Here is a 9,829-nt window from a genome sequence, read left to right on the forward strand (position 1 = left end):
GTCAAGTGCAGCTTCTCATTTGATTCATGTTTCCTATTGAATCTTCTTTATGTCTAGTTCAGCCCTGTGCTTCTGCTCCTTTCTCAGGCACATCCTTGGCTTCGTTTCATGCATGATTTATAGCTCCTGTTGTCCAGAGTCAAACCTGCATGCCCAGCTGACAAGGTGGGCACTGCTCCAGGGCAGTAATGACATGGATCATCCCAGCATTCAAGATCCTTACTCGTGAAATGCTTTGTTTCATTTCTTTTGCTGATATTCCTCCTGACCATCAGCCTTATAAGCAAAGGTGCCTGACTTTTTTGCTACACTGAGGAAGCAAGTGAAAAAAACTGGGATTTGAGTACTTGTTTGCCTGAACTCTGTCATATTTTTAAAAACTCTGCTGGCACTGTTTGAGTTGTGCTTTTAGCCTTGATTTTTAGCCAGAAAAGAGGTTGTAGTGTAGCTTTTCACATACTTGGGTTCTCACAGGGGAGGATGATCAGATGTCAAAAGCTTTACACGCAAAACAGATCCTGGTGTCCCCAGTGCCTGCCTTTGTGGATGTGTCTGAGGCCTTAATGAACCAGGATAATTTTGGAACACGCTGCTGTGCTACAGGAGGCTGTTCCTGCCTCGGGGAGCTCCCAGTTGAGGAAGGCAAGACCAGAGGTGACACCGGTGGGCACCAGGGGTGGATCACATCACACAACCCGTGTGCTGTCAAGGGCCTTTAGGAGGTGTCAGGGGAGGATAAGGGCAGCATACCCCAGTGGAAGGGGAAAACTGCGTCATTTGCATTCCCAAATTGATGACTGGGGGCTCTTCTGCCAGCACAGTGAGGAGGAGAGGCAGCAGGGCTAGAGGAGAGATGTAAGCAGCAACCTGTTGTGCAGGTGCTGACTTTAGTACAAGAGGATATAATGCAGCCTTGTGATAGAAATAAACTGCCAGCTAACCTGTTATTTGTACAGAGTAATGAATGATGCTACTTAATCTCATGTTTGCTCCCTGCCAAGAAACCCACAGAAGATTTCAAGCTCGAAACCAAGGCGGAATCTGCTCAGTCTTTTGAACACATTCGCACTGACGAAGAAAGGAACCGGCAGACTGATGTGGTGGGCCGAGAGCTGCACGTCCCTCCCTGCACTGAGGCTCCGAGCGAGGGCAGTGTCAGCTCGGGAAGCCGGAGGGGCAATCGCTGCCCCCCAGCCCAGGGCAGCCGGGGGGCACCGGGCCGTGCCCCCATCCTGAGGATGCTCCCTTGGCAGGAGCTGCCTGTGCCTGTCACACACCGGAAGCAGGATTGTGCTGTGCTGGGATGTGGAGATCATAAAAACGGTTTGTTTGGGTTTTGAGGGGGTTTTTTTTGCTGCTTGGACATTGAAATTGAACACGTCCGATCCTCTGCGTGAGCCGTCCCGCAGCCTCCTCGCAGCCTTGATGGAAACCAGGCATCGCTTCCCTGCTCCCCAGCAGAAAGGGCAGCACAGAGGACCAGGGAAATATGTGAATGTGGATTTAATGGTTTTGTGTCTTAGAGATGTGGCCGTGCAGGAGGAGTGTGGGGGAGAGAGACTCAGAGCTTGCTTTTTTTTTTTTTCTTTTTCTTTATATTTCTCCTCTATCTGATAAGGAATAACTACACAGCTTCACCAGCACTCAGTCTCACTTTGCCAGGAGATTTCACATCTCTTATCCTTGCAGGTAGTGCTGGCTTCTTCCCTAAGTACCTGAAAATCCCCGAATGTGCTTTTACTTAATTGCCTTTTGAATTTTCTCCAAGATCTGTTCCCTTTAGGCGTTGCAGGAAGTACTCCATGATCACCCACCGTCAGCAGGAACACCTTGGTGCTGTGGGGAAGAGGGAACTGTCAGGTAGCTGGGGTGGCTCTGCTGCTTCTCCTACCACAGCCATGGGCTGTGAAAGCACAGTGATGGGCACCCCATAACCCCCCTGTCTCCTCCTGGCCTGCACAGCTGCGTGGGCAAAGTCTGTTGTATCCAGCTCCTCTGCACCTCACTTTGGTGTCCGTGTTCTCAGCAGCTCCTGCACCAGCCCAGCAGCCATGGCCTGGGAGGAAGCCCGGGTGAGCAGAGGAGGGAATTTCAGGGTTCCTAACTCACTCCTAACTCCTTCCCACGTCTCAGTTTGAGAAGGAGCTCCTGGCCATGGCAGTTACACCAGCCTGCACTGACCCCTGCTTTCCCCTCAGCTGCTCCTGAAGGTCAGTCACGGGCCATGACAATTTTGTCAAGGTAGCTGCAGTTTGAGAGGGGAAAAAAATGCTTTTCCTCTCAATCCCTCAGGTTTGAGCTGCTGGTGATGCCATAAATTCCCTTACTTCTCTGGTTACTGTAAAGCCTTTCAGGGTGGCCAGGACATGAATTCCTCACAGAAAAGAAGAAGCAGGGGGAAAGGAAACAGCAAGAAGGGCCTTCCCTGCCTTGGGGATCTGTCACAAGGGCTCAGCAAGGCTCCAAGCATGTGCTTTAGCTCTGTAATCTGCTCTTAGGTAACTGCCTCTCACTCCCCTCTCACCAGTGCACATCTTCCTCCCAGCCTGTGCCTCTCACTCGTGTTCCAGCAGCTCCATCTGGCTCCTTGGCCCCTCTGATCAGCTCCTCCTCGTGGAGCTGCAGCACCTCCAGGTTTGTTACTGCACTTCAGCTCTGGAGTAACCAGCAAAGACAGAGCTCGTCCAGCATCACAGGGCTGTGGCAGAGCTGCTGAGCAAAGTGCCCGGATGGTTCCACCCCCTGCCCTGAGCTGCACAGCACCGGTCCTCTGCCAGTCCTTCCATCCTGGGCCTTAAATCCAGCTGTGCATGAGGCACAAGTGGGGTGCTGTGCCACTCCACACCACCCACCCTCACCTGAGGGCTCTGCTGAGATGTCGTGGGAGATCACTGGGAAATTGGCAGAAATCAGCACTGCCACAGAAGGTGTTTGCTGTGGGGATTGCTCCAGCACTGAGCAGCACAAGAGCAGGTAATTCTGCAGAAAGCTGCAGGTCTCCCAGTCCTCTGCACTGGAGAAAGAGCCTTCATGGAGTAAAGGAGCACTGCAGGCTGGCTTTGGAGAGGTAGGGACGTGGGATGGATGATGAGTTTGTCCATTGTTTAAAGGATGGTCTTGGAAAAGTTGGCCCAAGGTGCAGGGTTCTTGATCTTTTTCCAACAAAGGCAGCTGCATGGAATAATTTACCCTGGGCAGAGCTCAATGCAAGCAGAGCCATACAGGAACTGCCACAGGGCTGAAAACTCAGAGAGTTTGGATTTGGTTTGGAAAATAAAATAAAATAAAATAAAATAAAATAAAATAAAATAAAATAAAATAAAATAAAATAAAATAAAATAAAATAAAATAAAATAAAATAAAATAAAATAAAATAAAATAAAACAAGAAGGTTAAAAAAAAGTTAATGTTCATCTACCTTGTGGCTGCAGAGTCTTCCCATGCTTGGACATCATTCCTACAGCTGAGGATTAAAAATGCATCGTCCCTTTGGATGGGTCTGGGCTCACATGACTCCGGGCTGGAGATTTGAGGAAGAACTATTGAATGTCGTGAACTTTGCAGCTGGGCGGGGCCTGGGTTGGGCAGAAAAGCTTCGCTTCCCACCTGAGCAGGGCTCCCAGGAGCCAGCCTGACTTAGGAGCCAGCAACTGGCCCGAGAGGCTCCGAGTGTTGGGAGAGGATCAAAAAGCTCCTCTGGCAGTAAATCTTTCACCTGCCATGTGACTCACTGGGGCTTGTGGCCATTCCTCCGAGGTCGGCCCCGGGTCAGGATTTCTCCTGTCTCTTTAGCCCCCAAATCTGCAGATTTTTGTCTTATCTTTGACGCCATCTTGACACCGAAAACAAATTATGGCCCAATTACCCGTACTCAGAGGGGCTGGGGCTACCTTAAACGGCCACAACTCCCCGGCGCGTCCTTAAGAGCGGTAATTAGGGGGGCGTGGGGTGGGGAGGGGGCAAGAACTGGGGGTACCCCTGGCATGGGGCTGCCCTTGCTCCCCTGTTTGCCAAGGCAGGAGGGGATATGCCATGCAGCCCCTTCTATCGCATCTATCCCATCCTTTCCCCTTCTGTCCCGTCCCATCCCTCTGCACCCTCGGGCTCCGCAGGGGCCGAGCAGAGGTGGGGCTCCCTGCCACTCGGGGTCCGGGGTGGGGCTGCCCTGCCCCGTGTCACCGCCTGGCCAGCCCAAAGGGGCCCGTGACGGGAGGCAGCAGCCCCGGCCCTGGCCATGACCTTCGGGACGACCTCGAGTGAGGAGTGAGTCCCTGCCAGGGCTGGGGACCGGCCGTGCCTCTCGTTCCAGGCTGGGACATTTCCCTGCTCACCCCGAGGAACACGGGACAGCAGCATCACGGCTGAACCGCCGTAACAACCAACCTGAAACTTCTAAAAATTGTTTTTCTTCCCATCTTTCAGTGTCGTTACACTGTCTTCTCCTCTGCTCTGTCCCTGGGCATTTTTTGCCCAGGCTTGTGCTGTCTGCCTGAACCCAGCAGCTGTTTTGGGAACTGGCAAATCCAGCCTGCAACCTGGACAGTGCTCATGGGGGTGATCGGGTGGCTGGGTCTGGGTGTTTCTTTCTCCTCCTTTTTTTTTTTTTTTTTTTTTTTTTTTTTTTTTTTTTTTGTCAGATTGGTATTTTATTTGGCTCCATCCTGTCTACCGAGCTGTCCAGTGTAACCCTTCCCTTGCTGCTTCTGAGATAAGAATAGGCTCCCCCGAGATCAGATAAACAGGCCCATAAATACCTACAACAACAAGAAGCGGGGTCTGGGCTTGGCAGGAAAGGGGGGCGGGGGGGGGGGGAAGTAAAAAAATGAGCCATTCCTTTGCGTGCCAAACCAGAGGTGCAGAGCGAGGGGAGAGAAGCCCCCGACAGCCTCCTTGCCCACAGCACTGCCCCCTTGGCCAGGCAGGGTGGCAGCAGGGTGTCCCTCGTGGCTGGATTCCAGCGGCAGGGAGCCTGGCACGTCAGATGCTGCCCCGGGGCCAAGCGATCCCTGCGGGCGTGTTCCCCTGCCCGGGCAGCAGCCGGCCCCTCCTGCGTGCCCCGAGCCAGCTGCTTCCCAACCGCATCAAGTTCACGGCAGGGTCGAGCCGAAGCTATGTGCAGGGCCATCTCCCCTGACCGATGAGCTAGGCACTTGGATAGCCAAAAACTCAAAGTTGGTGGCCAAACCGTTCTTCCGGTGAGTTCTGGTGCCGGCGGCACCGGGAGCGCTGCCGGGACGCCGCTGGCAGCCGTGGCTCGCTGCCGGAGGGTGGGAGGCTGTCCCTGTGCAGGGCTCCCATCCCCCTGCAGCTCCTCTCCCTTTGGGGCGACCCCATCCTAGGCTGGAACAGGCGCTGAGCTGGAAGCTCGTGTCCCGTCCCGGTCCCGGAGCTGCCGGAGCGGTGCCGAGCTGGGGACGGAGCTCGCTGCTGCTACAGCACGTGTTTAGTGGTTTTTTTTCCCCTCTCTTCCCCCGAACACTGAGCCACTACCTCACAGGAAAACCCCTTTGCTGGGCAGGGAAATCCTCTGCAGCCCTGGAAATGGAGAGTGCTTTCACTTGGAAAATCCTGAGAAACGGGAGGCTGGCACTGGGGACACCTTCCCCAGCAGTTTGCAGCCAGCCGGTACCACTACCAGAAACCTGTGGTAAGAAAAGAAAAAATCCTGCGGGCGCAGGCAGAACATCGCCCTGGCTGTGCAGGGTGCCCCTTCCCAGAAGCAAAACTGGAAACGCAGAGGGTAAAAACCAGCGGAGGTTTCTGGTGGGGTGAAAGGTGCGCAGCCAGAGGGTGATGTACCGAGGTGTGCCGGCACCGGGGACACGATTCCCGTGCAGAGTCACCTTTGTCTCACAGCAGAGCAAGTCCCGAGTCCCCGTTTAACCCTTTCCCTCATCGTTGCCGAAGGGCAGTCCCGTTTGGTGCTGTATGGATACACGGATACCGGCTGGCACATGTGAACAGGACTGCGGACACATTTATGGGGTGCTGGATTGCAGTGTTAGTGACAGCTTGGGAGCTTTCCCATAAGAACCCAGCCTTTAGGAGACTGTGAAACTTAGACATAAAATATGATCTCTGAGGCTTTCTGTACGTTTTCTTCTTTTTTTTTTTTTCTTTTTCTCTTTTTTCCCCCTTTGAATGCATTCGAGTATAGGAGTGCCCTACTCTACTTCACTCATGGAAGTGATATCATGCTAAACCTCTTACACCTCAAACAAAAAAGTACAACTGCGGGCGAGCATTGCTCTTCTCTGGCAGTCAGTCAATTTTCATCCCAGCCTCACTCAAAGGGATCAGAAAATAGATCAGGGGCTGGGAAGGCAGCGGGTCCGGAGCGAGGCTGCTTCACGCAGCCAGATTCTTCTTCGTCGAGAGTTAATTACACTGGCTGTACTCCACAATGTTTGTGTGTCCTTCCATCTGTATTTGTACACATGCACAAAGTGGCTATAAAACCCAAGCCGGTTCCCCACGGGTGAGCTGGGGTATTCTTGGTGCGTACAAATTGATCAGTGTGTCCTTATTTTACAGACGTTGCATCATTATTTCTATACCTTTAGTCGCAATCAAAAGCTTGGTTTCAAACAGAAAATGTAAACGTCCCTGCTGTGAGCCCTCAGATTAGCCCTAGAATAATGTACACATTTCCCCGTGCTGTTTTTCTTTGCCCCAAGCAGCCGCCCGAGTGTCAGGGCTTATCCCGGTGTCTCTGGGAGCGGCAGCGTGGCCAGGCTGGGAAGGCAGGATCAGGCTCTGAGCCCCTGCACGCACGTCTGGGAACTCTTTGGTAAGAGCAGCGTGTGTGCACAGTGGTGGGGATTTGGCTTTAATTATTAAGGATTATTAAGGATTTATGCCTGAGTGGTGACAGAATTTGGGCTGCGTTAGCGTTGCTGTGTCTGAGGCTGGTGGCATCCATCGTGTTCGGATGGCGAGGAGGGGACGCTGCTCCTTCGAAATGCGGCCGAGGCAGCGCCTGGCAGGGGATCCCTGTGAGAAAGTGCTGCCAGAGCCGGTGCCAGAGCCGGCCGGGCTGCCCGGCAGGACAGGGGAGCCGAGCCCTGGCTCTCTGCGTGGCAACAGCAAAACCTGAGGCTCCACAGCTCTGTGGTGCCATCCAGACGCTGAAAAGGGCTGATCCTGCCATCCTTCCCCAAGCCAAATACGAGTCCAGCCCCTCCAGCTGGGCTTCTGGGGAGGGAAGGGAAGGGAAGGGGTGGTAGGGCAGGGGCAGAGTCCGTGCCCCGGAGGAGGTCGCGGGGACGTCTGGGGAGCTCCACCAGCTCCTGCGGTGAGCAAGGACGGCACAAACAAGTCTCAAAGGATCCCGAGCTCCCCAAGGAGGAATTCCCTCACACGGATCGGCCCCACAGCAGAATACTGACTTCAGGGATGTCTTTAATCCCGCAGCACCCCTGTGGGCAGTGCAGAGGACCCGGCCAGAGCAGCGCGATTGCCGGAACAGGGGAAAGCAGAGGGCTCGGACCCGAGGCCGTTTGCATAAAGTTTAAATTTTATTTTATTAAATTTTTTTTAGCTATTCAGTATTAAATACGTGGTGTGGCGCGCTCGGTCCCTCGGGAAGTGGTCATGCAGATCTGAGGTAGAAAACCCGGCACAGGAGTGTTCCCAAATGCACCTCTAGGTAGTTTCACCGCAGCCACACGTCGGTCAGGCAGCGGAAGGGGAGAGGGTATCGGGGGCTCGTATTTACAACAGCAAAAGGATCGAAGCGCTCCAGTCCGGCCCGGCAGGGCAGGAGCCGCCGATCGCTGCTGGCAGCGGGAAGGAGCAACGATTACTGCAACTGCGGGAAGGGGACGGGGAAAGGGCCCGGCTGGTCCCCGCTGCCGACGAGACGGGCAGGACCGAGCCCGCAGAGCGCTCTCGCCTCTCCCGGGGAGCATCGCCCGGGCGGGGGGCAGCCGGGCCGGCTCCCCGTATCCTGCGCCTGGATGGGCTCCGGGGCCGGGCTGGGCTCTCTCCGACATTGCACATGGAGGGGCGGGCGGGGAGGGCCATCGGGGCGGCGGGGCAGCTCTCAGGGGTTCAGTTCCAGAGCCCAGACCTGCTGGGGCCAACCCGTCCGGCCCTTCAGCTTCTTCTCGCCGTGACCCAGAGGCTGCGAATACACCTCGGGCTGCTGCGGGAGAGGAGATGGGGAGAGGACGGAGAAAGGAGCGGTCAGGAACGGAGCGGGGTCCCGGGCCGCCCGCCCGCCCCTTGCGCTGGCCGCAGGGCTGCAGCCGGGCCCCGCAGCTCCGAGCGGCTTTGCCAGCCCGAGGACAAAGAGGGGCTTTAGAGGTCCCCACCCCGCCACCCGCCCGCTGCAGCACGGACAGAAGCGGCCACCCTTGCTCCGCATCGCTCCTGCGCCCGCTCGTCCCGGGAGAGCTCCCGGGAGAGGTGAAGGACAGCCCGGGGGAAGCTCCTGCCAGTCCCGGACCCGGGGGCTGACCCCTCGCGGAAAGTGCTCGGAAGCCCACCCGGCCCGTCGGGCGGGCTATTTTTCGACGAGTTTCCCTTCACAGATTTGTTACTACTATTATTATTGTTTCTGTTGTTATTGCGCTGGGAAAAAAAAAAGGCTTCAGCGAGGCCGGGAGATTTTAGAGAATTTCTCCTCCCCAGTCCCGGGGTTTATCCCGCCCGCTCCGGGCCCACGGACAGCAGGGACGCGGGTCCCCATCCACCTCTTACCGTCTCCCTTTTCCTCTTGTTCTCCCTGCCGTCCGCCTTCTTGAGTTCGGCTTTGAAGCCCTCGGTGTCCCCGGGCTGGCTGTCCTTGGCCAGCACCTCCATCAGGTAAGCGATGTAGCTGGTGGCCAGGCGCAGGGTCTTGATTTTGGAGAGCTTGGTGTCGGCGGGCACGTTGGGGATGCACTCGCGGAGCTCGGCGAAGGCGCTGTTGATGCTCTCCGTCCTCCGCCGCTCCTTCTTGGGTCCCCCGACACCTTTTCGCCGTCCCAGGCGGCCGCTGAGAGCCTCCAGCCGCCCCGGGCCGGCCGGGCCGTACTCGGCGGGGCCGTAGTTCGGGCTCTGCCCGGCGAGCTCGGGGGTCGCCTCGGCCGGGTTGAGCACCCAGCCGGGGAAGTAGGAGCGCTCCTGGTGGCACCGCGCCGCCGGCCCGAAGAGGAAAGGGTCGTGCAGCATGTGGTGGTGATGGTGGTGATGGTGGTGATGCTGGTAGCCCCCCACCAGGTTCATGATCCGCTCCGCTGGCCCCGGGGGCCGCTCAGCAGCGCTCCATGGCCGGGCGGGAGGCGCTCCCCGCCGGGCGGGCGCGGCGGGCTGCGGGGAGCGCGGCTCCGGTGGCGGAGGCGGCTGTGGGGTTTGGGGATTTGGGTTTGTTGTTTGGGGTTTTTTTAACCCCTTCTGGAGCCTCCCGACCCTGTCTTTATATAGGGCCGCGGCCCCCCCGCCGTGGAGCCAATGGGCAGGGGAGGATGCGCGGAGGCCCCGGGGGGAGCGGAGCGGCGGAGGGGGCGTGCGCCGCGCTCCGGGCTCGGGGGCTCGGGCTCACACCTCCGCCGCTCGCCCTCGGGCCCGCCCGCCCCTCGTTTTCAGCAAGAAGGGGGTGAGGAAGAACCGAGGGGCACCCCACCCCGTCCCGGAGCGCTCCGAGCCCCCCGAGAGCCGCCGCGCCCGGCCGGGGAAGAGAGCCGGCAGCGGGGCGGGGGAGCCGCGGCTGCCCGGACCTCCGACGGCCGGGCCGGGAGAGAGCAGCGGCGATGCTCGGGGCCGGGGGGCAGCGCGGGATGCTCGGGGCGCACTCGGAGCCGGGGGATGGGGAGAAAAGGGGTGAAGGTATCGGAGTGAGGCGGGC

General features: G+C 57.3%; 1 protein-coding gene across 2 annotated transcripts; it reads right to left on the reverse strand.

Moving 5' to 3' along the window:
* Positions 1-7,504: 7,504 nt before the first annotated feature.
* On the reverse strand, positions 7,505-9,389 carry HAND1 (heart and neural crest derivatives expressed 1). Of its 2 annotated transcripts, none has more exons than XM_072935406.1 (2): positions 8,704-9,389; positions 7,505-8,143 (listed from the first exon to the last, which is right to left on the reverse strand). In XM_072935406.1, the coding sequence occupies exons 1-2, from the start codon at positions 9,208-9,210 to the stop codon at positions 8,045-8,047; spliced, it is 606 nt and encodes a 201-aa protein (XP_072791507.1). In that variant the 5' UTR covers positions 9,211-9,389; the 3' UTR covers positions 7,505-8,044. The 2 variants fall into 2 exon arrangements, with proteins under 2 accessions (XP_072791507.1, XP_030140171.3); XM_030284311.4 differs by having other exon boundaries at positions 7,505-8,146.
* Positions 9,390-9,829: the final 440 nt, after the last annotated feature.

Source organism: Taeniopygia guttata, chromosome 13, assembly GCF_048771995.1.
Source record: "Taeniopygia guttata chromosome 13, bTaeGut7.mat, whole genome shotgun sequence".
Taxonomy (NCBI): Eukaryota; Metazoa; Chordata; class Aves; order Passeriformes; family Estrildidae; genus Taeniopygia; species Taeniopygia guttata.